The sequence below is a fragment of the Castor canadensis genome, chromosome 12 (assembly GCF_047511655.1).
Source record: "Castor canadensis chromosome 12, mCasCan1.hap1v2, whole genome shotgun sequence".
Taxonomy (NCBI): domain Eukaryota; kingdom Metazoa; phylum Chordata; class Mammalia; order Rodentia; family Castoridae; genus Castor; species Castor canadensis.
Genome location: NC_133397.1, coordinates 92,856,915 through 92,879,498, shown reverse-complemented (window position 1 = coordinate 92,879,498; position 22,584 = coordinate 92,856,915). Strand labels below are relative to the sequence as shown.

At 41.6% G+C, this 22,584-nt stretch overlaps 1 protein-coding gene across 1 annotated transcript; it reads left to right on the top strand.

The window, feature by feature from the left end:
• Window positions 1–186: 186 nt before the first annotated feature.
• LOC141414892 (NBPF family member NBPF8-like) lies at window positions 187–10,451 on the top strand. Its single transcript, XM_074050473.1, has 9 exons — window positions 187–269; window positions 1,278–1,329; window positions 1,699–1,907; window positions 3,701–3,773; window positions 4,512–4,684; window positions 5,810–5,884; window positions 6,241–6,444; window positions 6,540–6,696; window positions 9,372–10,451. The coding sequence occupies exons 1-8, from the start codon at window positions 242–244 to the stop codon at window positions 6,659–6,661; spliced, it is 936 nt and encodes a 311-aa protein (XP_073906574.1). The 5' UTR covers window positions 187–241; the 3' UTR covers window positions 6,662–6,696; window positions 9,372–10,451.
• The last annotated feature ends 12,133 nt before the right edge of the window (window positions 10,452–22,584 follow it).

The following is a 22,584-nucleotide window of genomic DNA, read 5'->3' as shown; positions in this document are numbered from 1 at the left end:
GACCTCCCATTTAGGCTATCCATCAGGTGCAAGTGAAATATTCTCAAGACTACAGTTTCATTGTTTAACATTCTCTTTTCCTTACATACTTGGGCTCATCAGGGAGCTGAATGGGTATGCAAGCCTTAGCACAGTGCAGCAGGACTCATTGCATGAGCAGATTTTGGCTCCATCCTCTTGCTATGACCTGTCTGAGTTCCACCAGCCTCCCAACACTCCAGCCTTCCTATCTGAGGAATACATGGTGCGCAATCCTCCGGCTGTGTCAGGTGAGCACCCTCACTGCAAAGAGAATAAGGCTCCCAATGGTCTCCCATGTAGCCTCTCTATCCTTTACCTCAGCCTTCTGTCTGTTAGACAGCTCTCTCTGCCCCAGGTCCTGCTGCTACACCTGGGTTTCAGTCAAACTCCAGGAGTGGATTTTAAGCACAGATGTAAGGTGGATCAGGCAGCTTGTACTTTTCCTGGTTTCATGCCACACTTCTCACTTTGGTATACACTGGCAAATGCAGTGTGTGGAAACAGTATAGACCAGGGTAAGGAGACTGAGTGAATCCCACAGTCTGTATTGTAATGGGTCATCTTAACTCTTCATCAATTGTCTTGTTAAATATCATTTCTGAACAGTGTTCCTTCAGCATCTGCAGTTTGGGTGGTGATCTTATCTGTGCTTTTGGAGATGTTACTAAGGTTGCTGAACTCTAGGCTCCAGTCCAACTCCTCCCGATTTGTCCTCCTTTAGCATTGCTCTGAGTACCTGAACGTCCTTGCACTATTATCCTTGCTTGTGTATTCAATTTTCCCTGAAGGCAAGGCTGCATCCTGGTACCCCAAACCTTGATGAATAGCAAGGATGCTGTGCCTGGGAGAGCAAAAAGAATTCCTTATCTTGAGGCAGTTTGTATAATTCACCTAAATCTAATGTCAGTGTCTATTACATGTAAACCAGAAAAAGGAAGATGTGTGATGGGAGAAGGTAGGCAAGAGCTCCCAAAGGCAGCTAGACAATTTCCCCAGGATCTCTGTGGAGAAATTGGATGCTTAACTGTTTTCCAGTGTTCAAACAGTGGACATGTGTTGATGATTTATCAGAACAGGACTATCATCTATGCAGTGGGTCAGGAAAACAGAGCCAGGCTACTCCTAGAACACATCCCACATCCAAGTGGTCCTTTCTGAGGACTCCAGTTCAACAGATACTATTTAAGTCCCTGTGTTTGCAGTGCATAAATGGTTAGCAATATAAGGTGACTCCTTCCATCTGATTATACTTTCAGAAAACAAAATTGGTTGCAAAGCTGGAGAAGAACAAGAGACAAAGGCTCCCAGGTAAATAATTACCAAGGACTATAAATGGCACCTAAGATGATGTGGACATGTCCCCTGCAAATCCCAGGAGAAAATAGCTCTGCAATTAGACAACCACAAAGTAGATCCTTAAATTAATTTGCTTCTCTTCTTGTATAATCTTGAGTTCAAAACCATTTCTAATTAACTTCTTAAGTAAAAATAGAGTTTAGATAAGTGATAAGTGCTCCTGGCTTTCAATAGTCACATGTATATGACCACTGAATGATCAAAATGAGAGAGGGATACACACCCGCTCTCTGCATTTTGTACCTTAGCTCTTTGCAGGTTTTCCATAGCAGGGAAAGTTACTTGATACATACAAGGAAAAAATTCTCTATCCCACATTAGGAAAGATGATGGCCTGATTCAAGTTCAGGTGGGAGAGATGAGTGACTTGCTCCAGCAGTTACAGGAAAAAAGAGAGGCCTTCTTCTCCTTCAGTCAACATCTCAAGGTCCTCCACACTCAGGAAAACCCTGACAACCAGCAGGACCATGGAGAGCAACTGGCTGAGGCATGCAGGGTGGTGGAGTCCTTTGTCTACATGATAAGTGCAGGTAAGTTGACCACAACCCTGATTATACCAAGGTCCCCAGTTTATGGGACATTCCACTACCTCCAGTAGTAACACTTACCAGATGTCCTGGTTTCCATTCACAAGTGAGGTCACAGCAGGATGCACGCAGCCTCAGTGGGAACAGAGTGGAGAAATGCACAGGATTAGAGGTCAAAGTATTCCAAATTTCTCTCTCATACGTGATGGATGGCATGTGGTCTTTAGGGCAGGAGGTATATCTATCCAGTGCTTAAGAAAAGTAGGCAGATTCTTAGAGTGCTGAGAGCCTGGAATAAGAATGAAAGTTTCCCATATTTTCCTGAACACTCACTTCCTGACTGTAAGCAAGTAGCTAATTTATCCTTTCTAGATTTCAGGTTTCTCATCTGTAAAGTGGTGCAAATTATGTTTTGCTTCCAAGCTGTAAAAATCGAATGAGGGATTGCCCATCAATGCACATTAGTGAAAATAAAACCCCTTAGTGTCCCTAAATCCTGGAAATCATCATTTGAGAAGGAGGAAAGACATAGCTAGACAAATCCAGAAGAAATTGGAGAAGTATCCAGTGATCAGGAGAACAAAATACAGTTTAACTTTGCCCTTTAAACACCAGATACCATAATAGTAATCCACAAAATCAGAGTATTCTGGAAAAAGGGTCTCCGTATTGTCATACACCATTTCTTTCTTTTACTTTTGATGCTACATGTATTTTTATTATTATATATTAATTTTACAAAAGAGTGTTTTTTTTCTCATTTATTCATATGTGCATACATTGCTTGGGCCATTTCTCTCTCCTGTTCCCCATCCCATCTCTATTCACCCCCCCTCCTCCCCTCACTTTCAGGCAGAATCTGTTCTGCCCTTATCTCCAATTTTGTTGAAGAGAGAGCATAAACAATGCAACTAGCATTTTTGCTAGTCGAGATAAGGATAGCTATACAGGGAGATTCCTAGCATTTCTTCTATGTATAAATGTGTTACATTCTAAGTTGATTCATCTTTAACTGACCTTTTCTCTAGTTCCTGATCCCCTTTCTCATGTTGACCTCTGTCACTTTAAAGGTTCTGTATTAGTTCCTCTGCAGTGAGGACCTCAAATACTATCATGTTTTTTGGGTTTCTTACCTATCCCCATACCTCCCATGTGTGATCTCACCTTATCATGTGGCCCAAGTCCAATCACATTGCTATATTTGCCCCAGATCTAAAGTCTGTATATGAGGGAAAACATATGATTTTCGGTCTTCTGAGCCTGGTTAACCTCACTTAGAATGATGTTCTTCAGTTCCATCCATTTACTTGTGAATGCTAGGATTTCATTCTTCTTCATGGCTGAGTAGAATTCCATTGTGTATAAATACCACATTTTCTTCATCCATTCATCAGTAGTGTGCATCTTGGCTGTTTGCATAACTTGGCTATTGTGAATAGTGCTGCAATAAACATGAGTGTGCAGGTGCCCCTGCAGTAACCTGTGTCACATTCCTTTGGGTAGATCCCCAGGAGTGGGATTGCTGGATCATATGGCAGATCTATGTTTAGATTTTTAAGAAGCCAAAGAGTGTGCTTTGTTATACTTTTTTCTACTTGTCTATAAGGTGCTTTGGTTTTATTAGTCCCTTGCCCCACTACCAAAGTCAACATAGGAGATCATTGAGTTTAGTTCTTCCAGTGCATCCTGAACTCATACATACATGATTTATATCTGCATGCTCACATAGGGCACTCTGTTGAAATGGGTGAGGTGGAATTACTTAATAACTCTGACTTTCCTGAATCTATTTGCAGAAAACCATGATGATGATGTTGATGATGATGATGATGATGATGATGATGATGATGAAAACTCACTGTATTCCAGGTAATGATGAAAGATTGAGGACTAGAAAGCAAGGTTAACCTTCGAAGGAGGGACTCTTAGGTGAAAATAGCTACCAATTTCCTCATTGAGTGTAAAGAAAGACTGCTGCATGTAGCAAAGTCACTCACTCAACCAGTGATGACATAAGCCATTTAGCAAAGTTACCTACTTGTAGATTGAGTGACAGATGAATGAAGCAATCTCAGCACTTCTCCCCATTAAAGAAATCACTGTTCCCTTTGTGCACATCTCTTTCTACACTCTTGGCTCCAGGTTTTGGACAGATATGCCATAAAATGTAAATAGGCCAAAAAAATCCTATTATGTCTCACTATTGATAGAAAAGTCTAAATGTGACAAGTTTACTGGAAGTCTACAATGATGATCCATTAGTCACTGCATAGCTGTATGTAAAATCAATGTCATTTATGAAGAAGTTCTACCTACCACTATTCTCCATATGTGTCCTCTCTATTGACTGTACTTTACAGGTGGCACTGAGTCTCCTTCCCCCTATCAGCTTGTTAGCTGGCCAGTGAACTGATCTGGAGCACACTCAATCCCTCTGTCTCTCTGCCTCTCTATCAGCTCCATGGCAATCAAGCTGTGCCCATGTCAGAGAATGGTTTCCTTTGTCTTTTTGAAAGGATATGGTATTGGACCTCATCAGGATCAAATGGGTTGCTGTGGCATGTAATCCATCTTGACATCATCTTTTGTTCCTCCTGATCTCACTAGACTCAACAGTCAGCTGCAAGAGGAGAAAGTGAAAGAACTCTTCACAGGTTCATCAGGCAAAGAGTATTTTCACACTTTTCCTCATCCTGATCAATTAGACTCAGAAGAATGTCTCAGAGGCACCGCCCTCCCCTTGGATGGGCCTAAAGTCAGCCCTACACTGAGTCAAAACAGTGAGTACTCTCCACACAATGCAGTCAACCCAGCTGGTCTCCCAAGGGAACCCCCAATCCTGTACTCCCATCCTGAGGGGCTGAAGTTTGTCTGTAGACCACCTATGAGGCCCATTTTTGTTCAGTGAAGATTAGAGGTCAGGTGGCTCTAGAGCTTTGCTGACTTCCTAGTGCCAGGGCAGTCTCTTGTCATCGAGGACCTGTGTGGGGGCCACAGATCCATAGGCAGCAGGTTGAAGAGGGGATAATGAGCCATGTTGAGCCACCATGTGCCTGTGAGCAATAAGGGTGTGTTGGACCTCTGTCTTCAGGAGCCATGTTATCCTTGGACCGTAATTACATCCTGGTCTACTCTGTTACCTTGATGACCCTCTTATATCCTAGAAAGGGCATAGATAACAATGGCTGTGCTTGAAATCTATAACAAACAGTTTTTTGGCATTACTGGCATTTGAACTGAGGGCCTCTTTTGACCTAATGCAATAGGCCCTTTTAACTGGGATGATAGGTACACTCCAAGCCCTGCTTATTTGTTGAGATAGGTTCTCACTACCATTTTGTTCCAGCTCACCACAGACCACCATCCTCCCAGTCTCAGTCTCCCAAGTAGCTCGTATAACAGGATTAGGCCACCACACCTGGCTTGCTCTAGATGTTCTTAGGACTATAAATTCAACCCTTCACATCCACACATAGCTTGGGTCATGCTAGTCTTCACCCTGTGTCACTCTCAATGTCAACTCCTGGAGCCTCTGATGTTGCATGGTGGTAATGCAGTAAGTAAAAGTCAGGTGGGCTATGGGCCCACAGTCTCCCACTGCAGGAGTCCCTTGAGAAGTGCTCCTGAGCCTTTGGGGATATGACATCCCTGCTCCATATGAATAACATGTATATAATTGTCTCCCTGTCTATCTGGCCTCTCTTTTTCTTTACATTGGCTTCCCACAAGCCCAGCCATTAATCAGCACCTGAGATCAGTCACTCTGTCTCTTGCTCATCTTCACAGATGCCTGAGCAAAACCCAGCTCAGGAGAGGTTTGGGGAACAGGAAGTGTGTGAATCATCAATTTTTACTCCATGCTCTGATTTCATCCTGATGTCTAACAGGTTACTTGCTTTTCACAGCATCTTCACATCCAGAGTGCCTGCTGTGGCCTCCATTTATGCCTTCCTCGCTCTTCCTCAATGTTGATGGAACAGGTATGCTCTATATTTTAAGAGGTCATGTGCTTCATTTAAAGTTCAGCCCCAAGTTATCACTGTTACCTCTTCAGTAAAAAGTCGGATTGGACTTGGATCTTGTGCCAGTGGCTCCTTTCAGTCCTTCTCACACTGCTTGACAATTTCTTTGACAATAAATTGGAAGTACCATTGCTTTTTGGCAATCTTATTATTATTGAATATTGTCAGAAACATCAACAAAAATGCAAATATCAGCATATATAGGATTCATTTCCCTGCTTGCACTTATTTGTCTCACCCTTCTCTCTTTTCTTGTTGGCTGTGTTATATCCCAATAAGGGCATGGATAATACTGGTTCTGGGTTTATTTTCAGAGTCAAATTTGGATGCTTCCATTGAAGTGAAGAAGCCTGAAAAGCTGGAGTGTGATACTGCTGAAGGTTCAGTTGACAATATACATGAGTTTCAACATGGCTTCACTGGTGCCACAAATTTCTTGAAACAGAAGATTATTCAAAGAATACTATTGTTCAGCAAGTGGAGAAATAAGTGCAGATTCCCTGCATCAACAAGCAGAGGTAATCACACACATGACTCTTGGATGCACTTATTCTTTATGATGGAGTCTCTATGTAGGATTGAGCTCATTTCCCTACTGTGCTTTGTCTTCAAGGTTGGTTCTATCCAACAACTGATGTAACTTCTGCGTTTTCTTACCTTGAATTTCCATGGGCTGTGACCATGTCAGTTCCTGTATCCATCATCACCTATTTGTATTCTGAACTCTGCTCCTAAGCATCCCGGCTCTCCTAAGACTTTAACTGTCACAGGTAAGACCAGCTGTTACCTACATTGTACAAAGTGCATCTCTTTTTTTTTTCTGAGTACACACAATTTCTAAGAAACCACCTTTTCTTGACTTTTGCTTGTCTTTCCAGCATCCCCAGCTGCATTGCCTCTTTCTTCTGGGACCATGCCCTTTATGAATCATTTGTTCACTTTCTCTGTGCTTGTGTAAGGGAACCCAGACCAAGTCAATTGCTAAGTCAAAATTATACATGCACATGATAATGTTTAAAATTAGTGAGAAGGCACCCTGATTACAAAAAACTAAATTGCAGACTAGGCTATTGGTGGGAGAAATACCAGACCGGGAGTTGGTGTTTATTCATCCCCAAGTCTTCAGCCCTTTCCAATGTGCATGGTTTGATCAGAACTCAGTATCTGTACCTCATGGACACTAACATTACCTGGAGGATATTAAATGGTACTGTAAAGGGATGTCATTCCAAAAGTAGACGCCAACATTACTTCAAAGTTGCATAAGTCATGAGATTCTTAGGCAGTCTGTGTTCTCTCCTTATTTTCTTTTCCACTTGACATGTCTAGCCAAGAGGCTAAAATTCAACTACATTGAATCTGGAGGTCTGAGAATATGAGAGGTTTTTATTTGACTAACTTAATGGAAAGTGACTCCAAGGCCAGGTATTTCAACAGGCAATATGATTGATTGAGAATACAAGGCAAGCTTGACAGCAATAGCAATTGACAAAAAAGTGATTTGCTTCAACTGTCAAAATGAAGAGGAAAATCCATAGAGTCAGTAGGTCAGAAACCAGCCATGAAAGAGATGCAGAGATGAATTAAGAATGATGGATATTGGTGGTCCATTCACTGTCTGCAGATCATTCTGCACTGATACAAGCACCTGGGTTGATGAATACCTTGAACACACACAGGAGAGTCTCACTTTAATAGTCTGGGATGACATTTGGGCATCAGTGTTTTTAGAAGCTCCCAGGTGATTCTAATATGTGGCAAAAACAATTAGGAACCCTGGTTCATGATGATCTCAAGTTTTCAATACAGAATTTTCCCATATGTGTGGCTTACTCCATACAAAGAGCTGAACACCATTAACTGAAGATTGAATTTGTTTTTCCCTCTCAACCAAACCTTTCTCTGTTATAAAAAAACCTGGTGATGAATGGATTTGACCTTTAGCCTCCATTCTTGAAGCACATGTGCACAACCTGGTGGCAGATGAGATAAGAATTAGTACCTACACTAAAACTCAGTGTACTAAAAGATACTTCCTCCAATTACACATAATGGAATTTAGTATTTTCTTGTTCATTTTTATGGTAAATCTGGCAGTTTTCATTGTACCATGTTAACTTCCCAGTCCTCCAATGAGATCAGTACTCCAATTTGAATGATATACTGTAGGTCAGAGAGTTTCATGAAATAAAACTCACACATAAAACTTTTCAGACTCCCTTCCTTGAAGAAAATATAATAATGCATCACAACTGAAACTCAGGAAAAGTTTTCATATTTACACTTATTTACCACATTTTTTTATTGTTTTTATCTTTTTTTTTTTGGTGTAACTGAGTTTGCATTCAGGGTCTCACAATTGCTACACAGGCACTCTACCATTTGAGCCACTATGGAATCCTTTTTTTTTTGTTTAGTATTTTCAAGATAGGGTCTTGAGAAGTATTTACCTTTGCTGGATTAGAATCAGATCCTTCTGTTCTCTGCCTCCTAAGCATCTGGGATTATAGGTGTGGGACACTGGCACCAGGCTTCTATGCCATTCTTGATCGCCATGAAATACTAAAAGGAACCTCTTCTAAATGAGTACTTTGGGAAAAGAGAAATACGAACAGTGGAGAGTATAGTAAAACACAGTGTAGTCCTTTTTACTTTACAGATTTATTTTTCTACATTTTGAGAATATTCCCACAAATGCTTTATGGTGTAACCTAGTGTGGAATTGCCTTCGTGAAATTAGAGTAAAAATGTTGGGCTGTGGTTGTCCTCACTGCTCTCCCTTCACTCTTACAATTTTAAATGAATCTTTTTAAGGTCTTTAAAATGCTCTGAACTTTCCAATTATTTTCACTGTCTAGGCAAAGTGACTCGACATCCCTTGTGCCTGTTATGCCCTCCATTTACTGCTCTTTCTCAATATTTATGGAGATGGTCAGCTTCAGGGTTGTCAGAGGGTCATGTGGCTTCAGTTAAACCTGAGCCCTAAGGCATCAGTCTCCTCTTTAGTAAAAGGTGGGACTGGACTTGGGTGCTGTCTGAAGCCTACTGGCTCTTTTTCCTATGCTCTGCCAATTGCAACCCTACTATTCCCTTTTAAGAGTCATAACAGTTGTGTTTCTCCCTCCCACATTAGTGTGTTTATGAATGTGCATCCTGGGTGCTAAGAACACACAGCACCGAGAATTGGGAAAAGCCCTCGATTTGGTTAGGAAGTGGCTGATATCACTAGGTGGTGGGTGGGACTCAGAAGGGGTCCTGAATGCTGCACCACAACAAACTGGACTGAAAGTTCAAGGGGGTTTTCTCTAAATCACTGTGAATGCCACCTTCCACTTCATGCAGGCTGAGTCCCAGCAATTGGCTCCTCCTCCCATAGGAGCTCAGGTGGTCTCTGCCCCCAGGACTTGAGAAAGACTCTCATTTTATTTCTTTCTCCCTCTCTCAGATACCAAGTGTTGCTGGAACTAAGAAGATAATATTGCTAATTTGAACAAGATTTCATCATAGAAATTACCTTTTCCATTTGAAGAAATAGGAAACAGACTATGTGGATGGCCAAATAGAACACTGAAGAGATCCTCATGATCATGGGATTTCAGAATCAAGAATGGATGTTGATAATTTTCACGCTAAAAGACCAGTTTTTCTGGAGAAATCACTTTTCCTTAGCCTCTAATTTTCATTAACGCCCAAGCCAAGGCCAAGGTCCATAGAACTATTGAGAGACCTTAATCTCAGCCATTGCAATCCCCACCCTGCAAAAACCCAAGGGTAGAAACAGTGGGAGAAGACAGCAGATCAAACTGGACCCTGTTTCAGTATTAGCATTGCAATGTTTTTGCTAAAGATATTTAGCCTGTATTCAATCACAGGAAATTAGCAGACACATGAAGAATGTAGACTAGTAAACAAGACAAGTAATCTGTCTTCTTCACTCAAGGTCACCATAAATGTTGTAATAAAAAGGAGAGGAAATATTTTGGTGGAAAAAGACTAAAAAGATAAATTTTTTAGTCTTTTTCAATTTAAAATCTCTTCTCACTTTTTTGTTGTTAGAGTCTGTGATGACTTTGACCTGTTTGTAGGGGACACATCAGATTGCTGGCAGCATGACCCACATTCTTCAGTTGTCTGATAATTTTCTCAGGATTAAATTCAGGCTAAACTTTTAGCCAAACCCTTGTACAGCTAATGCTGTATGCTTCCTGTCTCATCCCACCTGAACGCCAGGACCTTCCAGTTTGTCTATCACTCATGTCTCTATCTAGGACTGTCACTTGGGGAAGGAGGCATCCACTCTGTGAGTCCATTTAAAGGCATATTGTAAGCAATTTGGAGAGGGAAACTTTGAGAATGTATAAATATATTTTTCTCCAATGATCTTCCTCTAGAAAAATTACTATTCATTATTCCACCTTGTCCACATCCCATTTTTTTAACATCAAAATTTGTCATCTATATTTGTATTCCTTAAATTCTAAAATTCAGTTCTTCACATATACTTTTTTGGCTGGCATTTTGTTTTAAAAAGGACATTTTCTCTGTGAATTTTAATTTTGACTCAAAGTTAATATTAGTCACAATGATTAAAACATTTGTGTTAATGAGTGGAGTCATGTTTTTAATAAAGTTCTTTGTTATACTCTTTTATTACTGTAATCGATTTTTGGGGTAAGGATTTAAATTAGCACAAGCATTCTTATTTTCCTGTTTGTATTATAAATTTTCCAATATAATTTAGGCTATGTTTACCACAGGTAGTAGATGGGATTTTTTATAGTTCTTTTTCCAGGGTGTGTGTGTGTGTGTGTGTGTGTGTGTGTGTGTGTGTATGTGTGTGTTTGTATATATTGTGTGGCATTTAGGAAGCATTATATAGCTTTGTGTTTAGCTTTACCCTAACAATGTTTTTGACATCTTTAGCATCCTTTAATGAAGAAACATATAATATTTGGTTTCTAAGTTTTCCATGAAACCATCCCACTTCAACTGGGGCAGTCAATGACATTATTTACTTTTTTCAATTCTACCTACTGTGCCTTCCATTTACAGAGTTATTTCAATCCAAACAATTTCTCCCTCCTGTTTTCAACCTTTGGATTTTGAATCTGTTAATGCTCACCAAAACTTGAGTGTAATCATTTACCAATTGGGTGGGATTCATGCTTGACAGAGCTCAGGGTGGAGTTGGAAGGCTCTGAGTTTTGCATGCTTAATGCTCCTTTTCTACTGCCTTGATAAGCAGGTAGCCTAGAGTTTAGAAGGTGCTTGAGTATTTAGATATGTTGCCTTGCTTTTTGAGATATGCATATTATATATTTGGATTCTAGTTTTCAGTTTGTTGTCCTACCAGCTGCTTCATTCCTTCTTTTCACCACACTCTGCAGTGGAAGCTTCCTAAACTTGAGTCTCCCCCTTTCCTCAGCAGTTCTGAATTCCCAAGGTTGGGCCTTCTGCCCCTTCCTTTCAATTCCCCAGTGGCTAGTGTGCTAATGAAAAGGTCCCCTAAGTGTTCTGAGTGTCCACACTCTCCCTTTGGTAGTGAGTCTTCCTGTTATCTGCCATGAAGAGGTCTTTCCTGCTTCCCTCTGTTTCCATAGTCTACACCACTCCTTCTCTGTTATATGGCTCCTAGGCCTTGCTAAACAGAATAATTTGAGGCCATGCTATTGTCTGGTTGCTGATTGTTTGGGGGTAGAGTTAACAGTTAACAGTGGTATTTTTGCATGTGTATTATTCCCTAGGCCTTTGAACTACATTTTGAGAGATTCAGCTGCTTTATCCTAGGGGGACCAGTACTCACCCATCATGTGCTTCCTCAAATGCAAAATTTCAGTGGTACTCAAAAGTAGACAGAATCCCATAGTACAATATTTGTTGGTCAGGTTCAAGGTTTATCACCTGTGGTTGAATCCTTTTAATGTAAGGCCTACAAAATTACCTTTGTAAAAATTATTAAAAGAAAGCCCAGACATCATTTTTAATTACAGAAGTATATTTCTGTAAGTGGTGATGTTTTGGTAAGTATTATTACAAATGTATTACAACAACTCTTTAAAAAATTTAGCAGTAGTGTGAAGTGAACTCAGGGCTTTGTACTTGCTAGACAGGCAGTTTACCCCTTGACCCAGGCTCCTAGCACAAAGTGAGCTTTTTCTTGCTCCTGGTTATTACTACTGAACATAACTGGGGCTAACTTGGAGTGAGGAGAGATGCAGAAAGGACACAGGATACACAGACAGACAGAAAGTTGGGGCCAGGTGTGTTGGGCACTTGGGTGGAGATGCACACAGCCTCATTGCTTATCTCTATTAATCTCTTCTCTTTGCTTCTTTTCTCTACCTTTTCTTTGTGGCCTTCCTCCTTTATAATTCTTTAAAATTTTTCTTCTAAAACTCTTCTTTTCTGTTCTTTAAAGTCTCTTTCCTTAGACTCACTCTGTCCCATGTTTTCTCTTACCTTTTCTTTAGCATAGTCTTTCTTAAAGTCTTTGCCCCAAGACTTGCACTGTGCCATTTTCTCTCTTTAGGTTTCTTAAAGCCTTGGTGTTCAGACTTGCACTGTCCCATGTTCTCTTCTCTTTAGCTTTCTTAAAATCTCAGCCCTCAGACTTGCTAACAATTCCCCTTATGCAATTCTCCTTCAGCAATTCTTTTCCCTTCAGCAATCCTCCCTTCAGCCAGAAATTCATTTTCCCCCTTCAGTAATCTCCATCCATCAATTTCCCTTCAGCCAATCCCCCCCCCCAGTCCCATAAGCCTCCCTACATCCAAAAATTCTCCTTTCATCCAAAAGCCTTGAGTCCTCCTTTAGCAAGTCTTTTTTACCCAGTGGTAAACAAGGAGATGGAGCATCAGTTCTCAGGGAGGGGTGTGACATTGTAACAAGAGGAACCTGCATTCCTGCTTCTCTGGACTTAACAACTTAGGAAAATCAGCTGAGCTGCATTTTGCCTGATGTCCTCATAGGCTTATTCTACTCTGCTCTCCACACCAGCCCTACACAACTTTAAATTGTAGAGTGTAAAGGGTTTCATTATAACATTTCCATACATGAATATCATCTTCTTTGATTATACTCACCCTTTCTCATCCCTCATACCTTTCCCCCTTCAACATCTGTAATAGTCCCTCTTGAACTTTAGATTGCACAAATGAGAGAATATATGCAATTTTTGTCTTTCTGAAACTGGTTTATGTCACTTAACATGATAGTTTCTAGTTCCATCCATTTTCTTGCAAAGGACATAAACTCCTTATTGTGGCTGAATAAAACTCTATTGTGTAAATAACACCACATTTTCTTTTTTGCTTTTTTCTGGAGAACCTGTGGATTGAAATCATGGCTTGGAGCTTGCTAGCCAGGGGCTCTACACCTTGAGACACAACTCCTCACATTTTTGCTTTAGACTATTTTCCAGATAGGTCCTCAGGACTTGGCCATGTCCTGTCTTGGACCAACTATCCTCTTGTCATCCCCCAAATCTTGGATTACCCTTGGCTAGTTTTGTTGAGATGGTGTCACTTTTTGCCTGGGCTGGTCTCAAACTGGGATCCTCCCTTCTGTGTGTCTCCTGTGTGAACCAAACTTTATTTTATCCATTGGCCAGCTGCCTTCCTGTCCCCATCAACCTTCCTTGCCCCTGTGTTAGAGCTGTGTGTTGGAGAGCCCTTCACACTCAGCCCAACCTAAGACTGGTCTCCCTTTGAAGTAGAAGAAAGCCTTTCTTTTGTCCTTTTCATCTCTAAAATCCCTTATTATCATTTACTCATGCCTTACTTTGTAAGGTTGAGGGTAAAGAGTGGCTGACATTAGACTTAGGTCTTGCTTGACTTCAATGAGTCAGAAACCTGTGTTATGTGCATTCCCATCTCCTCCTCAATGAAAACCTACATTGAAACCATAACATGAATATTTTTCAAGCAACCTAAATTTTCTGTCAGGACTGGCTACATCTCAACAAATCATGGTCTCTGAACATGCAAACAATTCCTCTGGGAATCCTGGAATGGTACAGGCTCTGTAGAAACCACAAAGGTCCCCCAAAATGATCAGAACCTTGGTCCCTCTTTCTTGGGTATGTTGGCACGAAAAAGAACATCTCCATGACATTTGCTTTGAGGCCTAGTCTCCATGGTCCTTCTCTTTTGCCAGTAACTTTGTAACATCCACTTTGCCTGGGTTAATTACATCAGGCTTTAGCATTGACCTTACTTATGAGACTGTGAAATTCATTCCAATTCAGACTTGAGACATGGCACTGTGCTCTTCCTCCCTGTAATTTTTCCTCAAGTGTGATTGAGCAAATTGTGTGGGAGGTTTTTCTCCCTGCCATTCCTGTCTGCATCCTTTTCCCTCCCCCATCCCTGGCACTTCTTCTGTCTGCCTCCTTGGCCCTGTGTCTTCTTCTGTGTCCCAGGAATTGCTCATCTTGTGGCAAATGCTTTGCACTCATGCTGGAGACTCTCATGTTGCATTCTTAGAACTTCCCAGGAATAAGAAGCCATTCAATTTAACCCCTTATTTAGCAAATGTGGAAATTAAGTCATAGAGACCTTAAGGGAAACTGTGATCATGAAGCTGGTCAGGACTGAGGATGGAGCTGAGCCCACCTTGATCAAGTGTTCTTTGACAATACTTGCTTCATTCATGGACTCTGGGGAATTCCACTTTCCTTGTTGCATCATCCTACCTGGTGTCTGATCTTCTGCTCTCCCAGTCTCACCAACCATAGAGATGCTGGTGTTGGTTCCTTCTCATTCAGTCCTCAGTCACAATGTTCTGGAGCAGTCGATGAACTCCACCATGACCATAAAAGTTGTTAAGTTGCCCAATTTTCTATTTGTTGGAATGGTAAGCAGATCCATAAAAGATGAGTTCTGAATACCTTCCAGATGCTGTGCTTGACTCTGAAATTTTCACTTAATTCTCACAACCATCCTATGTGGCAGGTGAATAATTATCCTTCTTTTACAGAAGAGGAAGTTGAGCCTTGGACAGGATAAGGAATTTGGCCAAGATACACCCGCAGGAAGAATTTCTGGGATTTCATACAGTGATGAACCAGCTCTAGTGTCACTAAACCCACTAGACTAGGGGCACTTCCTGCTTGCTTTTGTTTTTTGTTGCTCATGTGTTCTGTTTTGTTTTTGCAGTGTCAGGAATGGAATTTATGGCCTTGTGCATGCTCAACAAGTGCAGTACCAGTGAACTATTTCATTGTCCTACACTTGGTGAACTTATGGCATCATCCCACACCAGTAATTTCAAAATTACCAAGTGAAATTGCTAGAAATGCAAATTGAGCCCTGTCCCAAGCCTACTGAACCAGAAACCCAAAAACATAGGGTGCTGGCATTCTGTTTCTACAAGCCACCTCCCCATGTGCTTCACATGTATGCTAAAGCCAAGAACCACTGTAGGAGAGTACATGGCTGCCCCTGCAGGAGGCTAACTACCCCCAGAATCGTGCACTTTATCAGTTGAACAAAGCTGCATGATATGAAAGGCACTTTCCCCTTCCTAGTTTATGATTATAAACTCTTGTGAGACTTTCCAACATGTGGAGAGGCTGAGTCTGGGCCAGTCCCAGAAGCCCTCAGTGCACTTTCTACTCATTAGGCAACAGAGGCTCTTAGGCTCCGGGCCAGTCCTAAAGATAAATAAACAAGGTCCTAAAATAAATGAAAGCCACCCTCTCTCCAAATAGGTCAATAATGTCCTCTACTCGGGCTTGGCCCTTCTCAGTAGCCTGGGCACAGGTCCTTCTCAGGACTTATTTTAGCAAAACTGTGGAATCCTCTCTGCCCTGTCTTAAATAGAACAGTTTTTGTTCATTGTCTGGGCAATAGGGATCAATGACCTCATAGATACAGAGAGATGTCAGAGCTGCCCACAGCCCTAATTAGCCTGGCTTGAAGTTACAGAATTTATTGTGACACTTGTTATGCCATTGATCATTGGCACACCTGTGGGTGAAATTCCAATCCAAGTGGATCATTTCTGTGCAGAGCAAATCCTCCTAACTGGAGGCAAAAAGAAACAGCTTTGGTTTCACATAACCAATCAGGTGTGCTGGAAGTTTGATGAGAGCAGCATCAGTTAGTTCCCAGGAGGCTGAAAACAGATTCTTTGCCAGGTGACTAAATTCCAGTTTTCTCCTTTCTCTCATCACCTCCCTCCCACCCCTTAAATGTTATAGAAATATCTTTTCGAAGGCCACAGTGGGAAGCCAATGTTTCTAAAAACCAATAGATTTTTAGAAAAGTCAGTTTTGGTAAACATGTCTGAGGTACATGGGAGGAATCCAGTAATATCTTTTTTTTTTAAAAAGGAAAACAGTATTCTCTGCACATAGTAGGTGCACAATTAAAGACGCATATTTAATTCATGGCTGTGATGCCTCTGTCTTCCTGATGGACAAGGACCTCAGCTTGCTAGCTGTTTGGCTGCATAAGAAAATGCAAGAATTTCCACCCCTACTTTGCCTTCCAGGAACTCATCATCCAGAGAAAAAGGCCAGCCAGGAAACCTGGCACCGTGGGACACAGGGAGCAACCAGGGCCATCTGCATTGCACCTCACAGTCTCTGGGCAAGTCCATGTCTCTCACTTGATACTGATGACATCTTGTGAAGGAGGCAGGCAGTCAAGACTGTGATGCAGATATGAAAGAACAGGAAAATGGAAGGCTTCCTGATTAAAAGACAACTAATAGTGAAACATCTACAACAGCTCTTATGACTGTGATGCTGAGTTTTACTTTCTGAACAAATGCTCTGTGCCCTCCTGAACTGTCTGCTAAGGGGAAGGTCCTGAAGATTCAGATTGGCATCAGGTGTGGTTGCTGATGTGAATGAGTAAGTGTGCCAGAAGCCTGGTAGTGGGGGGCTTTCTGCTTCCAAAATAGACCCAGTTAGCACACAGCAGTGACAACACTGCTTCTGTGAGAGCAGAAGAGATTGAGAAGGGCAGTGAGGAAGGAAAGTTCTCTGTGAAGGAGGGAGTCTGGGGTCCTTCTCTCAGGTTCCCTCAGGGTCTCAGTGGATGCAGGAGTCAGGAATCTTGACAGCATCCTAGGAGGGATCTGTCTTTACAGGAGCCTCATGGGCAATACAACGTGTATCCACTAAGCCTGGCAAGCATGTTGGGCTTGGGAACAGATGATGTGAGAATAAAGTCATGGGGAAGGCTGGGCTGGAGCCAATCCCCCGGTTCACTCCTCTCCAGGCATGAGTGAAATGCACACCTGCTCTTCTGCCCAGCACAACAGGGTCTTTTCACTCCTTCCTTCCCTCCTTCTATTTCTACATTACATAACTCCACAGAAGAGCTCCTTCTGTGTGCACAGCACATCAGAGTTAGGAAGCATCACTTTCCACAGTGTCTCAGGCTTTTCAGAGCCCTGTCTGGCAGGTGTCTACTATCCACATCTGGCAAAGAGAGAAGTGAGTGGTCCAGAGTCACACAGCTCGAGGATGGCAGAGGACAGCTTTGAGTGCAGGTTTATTTTTAATGAAACCAAATTGAGACCAGACAGCAATTTCAGAAGAAAATGCCAGTGAGCCTGAAAAGTGAAAGGGCTGTGTGTTTGAAACTAAGAAATGCAAAGGAAGCAGTAAGGAAGGAAGCTGAATCTTATATAGGCATCTTGTTTGGTATTTTGTTTGTTTTTTCTAAAAATTTGTTTTTAATGCCTTCTTTGTTGACACAGTTTTGTTTGAATTAAACATCTGCTGTGCTAGGCACTGTTTCACACCCAGGTTTTCTGATGCCAAGTCTAGTGAATTTCTCTTTTAGACAAAGCTGCCTTAACCCATTGCCTGGTTCTTACCTCCCCCTGACCCCCGACTTCTCATGCTGTAGCTCAGTCTATGCAGTAGAGGATGCAAAGTTTGCCCCAGGTTCTTGCACTGCAATTTAAGCTTGATGAAGAAGTTGAAAATAGGTCCCTATTTAATCTAAATCAATTCTCCTGTCTCCAAGGCAGGATAAATTGTATCTTTGTTCTTGAAAGAATTTGAAAGGTAGGTCACCCAAAAACACTCAAAGTTTTTTCAGGAGTTATAGAGAAGTGCCAGAGGACTGAAGTTCTAAATGGAAGTAATTCCTAAAATTCCATAGGCAGTTACTTAATATCACCCAAACCGAGAATAATCCACATCTCTACATTTTCATTAAATTATGTTCAAATACAGAGACAGACTATATTTAGCCTTTAGCTAGCCAGTGTCTTTTGGACCAGTTAGAGATATATGGGCTAGTTATTAGCATAGTATGGTGTCTAACCAATAGTGGGAAGATTATAAACAATGTAAATCAAACTTTTGATCATGGCTCACAGTACAAACTGAATTTTACGTTATGTAATATATATGCAAACATATATACATAGATATAATGTATACATGTATGTATATGTATAATTCAAACATTAATAAAATGGATATATTTTGATATTTCCCATTACATGTGTTTCCATTCTATCCCACTGAAAGAAAAATTTCTGGTTGTAATGCATTACATCAATTTCAAGACTCTGATGGGTTGGAACCCACAGTTTGAAAAAATGTGCATCGACTTCAACTAGAATGTGACTTGTAAATTATGAGCTGTTTTTACTGTTAAAATGTTTGAAATTTTTTGAAAAAAAATAGAAGGAATGTTCTCAAAATTGTAGATAATAAGGCAAAAAATTGTACTATATATTCAGGATTAACAAATTTCTAGCAGATGAAAATTTGAAATTTAAGAAGAAAATTTGAATGAAATAAATTCAAATTTAAATACATTTGTAAAATTATGTACTTTATATCTCAAAATATACATTAACAATAACTATTAGAAATAAGCTGTTGTCTAAAAGCAAAAGCTTGGATTTTCTAGTTGATAATGATTTCAACATGAGTGGGAAAAAGAAAAAAATTATTTGAGAACCCACTACATACAAACATGAATCATTACTACATTACATGGATCATTAGTGTCATTCTGCTGAAAAATCCAAACTAACCCCCACAAATCTTAATTTGGGGTTGCACCAACAGGAGTAGTATTTTTAATGATTGAGAGACAGGTAACAGTTTCTCTGTGTTTTATTTCCATATAAAATTTACAGTATTCTGTTCAGACAAATGCAAGAAATCTGTTCTTTAAAGAATAGGTGAAGGCAATAATAAGTTTCAAGTATTGTTTTTATCCACTCAGTTGAAAACTCATCTGTAAATGTAAATTACAAGCCAGGCATGTTAGATGCAGAAAACACAAAAATAGCTAAAACATGGTCTTTTCCCACAGCAATGAATGGAAACATCATTGATTGTTGTTGCACATTAAATATCTTAACTGTATTAGCTGATGTGGCCCTAGGAAATAGTAGCATTAGCCCTACATTGGCTTGGGTAAGCTGAGGATTTCAAGATTAGTCACTTGCTTAACACTGCACAAAGAGGTGGGTGGTAGAAATGGAATCCAAACCCAGGTTCTGTTGAATCTGGAGCATGCGTTCTCAACCACCATGCAACATTGCCTCTCAGAACTCAGATTCATGGAATCCTTAGCTTTGAAGGGTTGTTCTTTGCAAGTATGGGCATGCAAAATTGTATATGAAGCTAATATTCACCACATAACCTATGTTCTAATCTGTAGATTTTAAAATGAGGATTTTTAGTCACTTTTATTATTATACAGCTATCTTTTATTTCAAACTATTGTGAGTGTAAACACTAAGTTACTTGTGCATTTGCAGGGAAATAGGCTTTGTAGACCAAAAGGAAACAAGTCTGCTGCGTTTTCTAAACTTTATGCTTTTGGAGATAGTATTAAAAACATATAACTGTGAAATTATAAAGGTTTTATGTGGTTATGATTGGTTTTTCATGTGTTTATAGGTGATTGAACACATATTATACCTCCATACTAAAAATACAAAGACATTTTTACTATTTGCTAGCTGCTGAGTTGAAATTACTTCATTGAATTCTCACTTTCCCATGGGCAGGTATTGTATCTGTTAAAGGAATGATGATATTGAGGTTCAAATGACTTCAGTAGACTGCACGGATAGTAAGTTCTGAGTGTGATTCAAAGCCCTGTCCATTAACCACAGTGTCATACTTCCTGCAAGGAGCAGACAGTCTATAGAACACTATAATTGGTAAGCTCTTTTAAGTATCTCTGAACTTGATTTCAGTACACAAAAGAAGTGGGTTCTCATAGAAATAGGTGATATCAACTCACCTGGCAAAGATGAAAATGCTGGAAATAGATATAAATGTCTGAACATTGAAGGATTTTTCAATTACAGTTTATCTCAAGTCACACTTTCAAATTTTCAAATTTCTGATAGTTACAACCATGCTAGCATTTTATAATTCAACTGCTATTTCATTTAAATGAACATACGAATTAACACTTCTTTCAAAGATTTTTGATTGACAATTCAATCACTTCAGTAGAATTTTAGGCAAACAAGCATAGAACCCAGAAGTAATCCTAATCACTTATTTTGAGGAACTTTGTTGTACTCTGTGTACTTCAGAATTTTCCATGTGCTTGTATCCTGGGAGTTAAGTTTACTAGCAAATCCAATTAAACATGATTAGTAGCAAGATGGATTTTGATGGATTTGTATATTGACTTTTTTCCCATTTGAGATGACAATTAAAATGTTTTGGATATACCTTATGATACCTAAATATTTCTGGTGTCGTATAATGTTGCAGGAGGGCTCAGACAGAGACTGAGAGGCCATCAAAGCTTTCAGGAGCAAGTTTATTAAGCAAGCTGGCAGTGAGTCAGAGGACTGGAGTCCAAAGGCTGAGCCCGAGAAGAAAGGAGGCTCTCCTTTATACCATTTAGAGCAGGTTTCAGAAATGGGGGGTGTGACAGCATGTCGCATAATAATCACATGTTATTTCGTTGGCTGTTTTAACCTCTGGGGCGAGGTGACCCTACTTTGGTCTCCAGGTAACATTCCACATTTCAGGTTTACTCTTGTTTCACTGTAGCACTCTCTCTCTTCCCCTCCCTGCCTTCCTGCCACAATAGTACATCTTTAGTGAAAAGGGCAGACCTCATGAAATATTAAAGAAAATAATTTCAGAGAAGACAGCAGAAGTCATGTTTATTTAGTTTTAATTCAATAGCCGCAGGAAGATTACCGTGTACACATTAATTTTTTAAATTAAAATAAAACTTTCATTTCTGTATCTATGCAGACATCAAGAATCTACTCTTCTAATGGAATAAGGCTAACAGTGAGGATCGCCCATATTTTAGGCGAGTCTCAAAAATCTTCTGACCTGTTTACTCCTATGAAAAAGGGAGGCATTATTAATTGACATCATACCTGAGGATCCATAGGGATTTTTAAAAGTGTGAGATTTGTTGTTCTCACCAAACTACTGCATGGTGTCAAAGAGGGCCGCCTTTAGACCGGGAGGCGAGTTGGGATCAGGGTTTGACAAATTCTATTTTAGGTTACGCTGTGTGCAGGTGTCAGCCTCATTCATGACTGTAGCAAAAAAAAAAATTGCTCTCCATCTGTATCCTTCCCAGCAATGCAGAATCTATGGCCCTCCTGGGGCATCTTTTTCTGCTTTGCCAGCCACTTTTGGGAAATTTCGGTGTGTGTGGTGGTGGTGGGACAGACAGGCTGAAGGAGAGAAAGGGCAAAGAGCAGCAGAAAGAGGACGTCTGCCACTCCTCTACCTTACTGGGCACATGGCAGTAGAGGCAGCTGGATGCAATGAAGCTGGAAGACGAACCTCAAGGAAGGAGGAGGTGGTGGCAGTAAAGAAAACACACGCACTCTTCAGGGAGAGTCCACCCTCAAGGCGGCAGAGCCACAAGGAAGCCACCACCTGCCCCACCTCTGCCAGTGGGCTGCAGGGTCTGGAAGCAGTCCCCATGCACCTGCTCACCTGTCAATCCATTCACGGTGGCCTGGGGGAGGGACAGAGGTGGGAAGTGGGTGGGGGAAGTGAAGGAGGGCAGGGCAAAGAGAAGGGGAGCCGCCAGGACTCCGCCCCCAGGAGGTCTGCGCAGGCGCAGTGGCCGCTAAGGCAGGAGGGGGCAGCAACACCGCGGAGTGAGTGGTGGCATCGTCGGGCTTCGCAAAAACTGTGGTGCCCAGGGCATCATAGGCCGCAGCCTGAGTTTCTGCATCGGCCAGCGCCGTGGCCACCTGCTCTTGCCTAAGGCTTTTCAGCTCTGCTGCAGCATTTCTGCTGGCGGTGGAGAGACCGGGAGGTGGAGAGTAACAGAAGAGAGAGAGAAGGCAGCTGCTCAGCTGAGCGGACGCCCTCGCCCTCCAGGAAGAAGGCTGCGAATCCCTTCCCCCCCACCGCCATCCACGCCGCCGCCACCACCACCGCCATTAACCCCGCCGCCGCCGCCACCAACACTACACCGCCGCCTCCACCACCAGCGAGCCTGGGCCGGGCAGGGCGCCGAGCGGGCCGTCTGAGGCGCAGGCCGGAGCGGGCCCGGCACCGCAGCGCTGGTGGAGGCCGGGTCTCCGAGGCGACGGCCGAGGCAGGTACAACGGTACCGGAGGAGGCGGCGCCGCCGCTCGTCCCTTGTCCTCAGGAGGGGGCCCATGGCGAGCGACAAGCCGGTCCGGCCCGGGGCTCGAGCCTCAGCCCGTGGAGCCCATCG

Coding starts and splice junctions, on each gene's coding strand:
- LOC141414892 (XM_074050473.1), top strand. CDS start 242: ATGGTGCGCAATCCTCCGGCTGTGTCAG. Junction 270..1,277: donor CAATCCTCCGGCTGTGTCAG/GTGAGCACCCTC, acceptor TTATACTTTCAG/AAAACAAAATTGGTTGCAAA. Junction 1,330..1,698: donor CAAGAGACAAAGGCTCCCAG/GTAAATAATTAC, acceptor ATCCCACATTAG/GAAAGATGATGGCCTGATTC.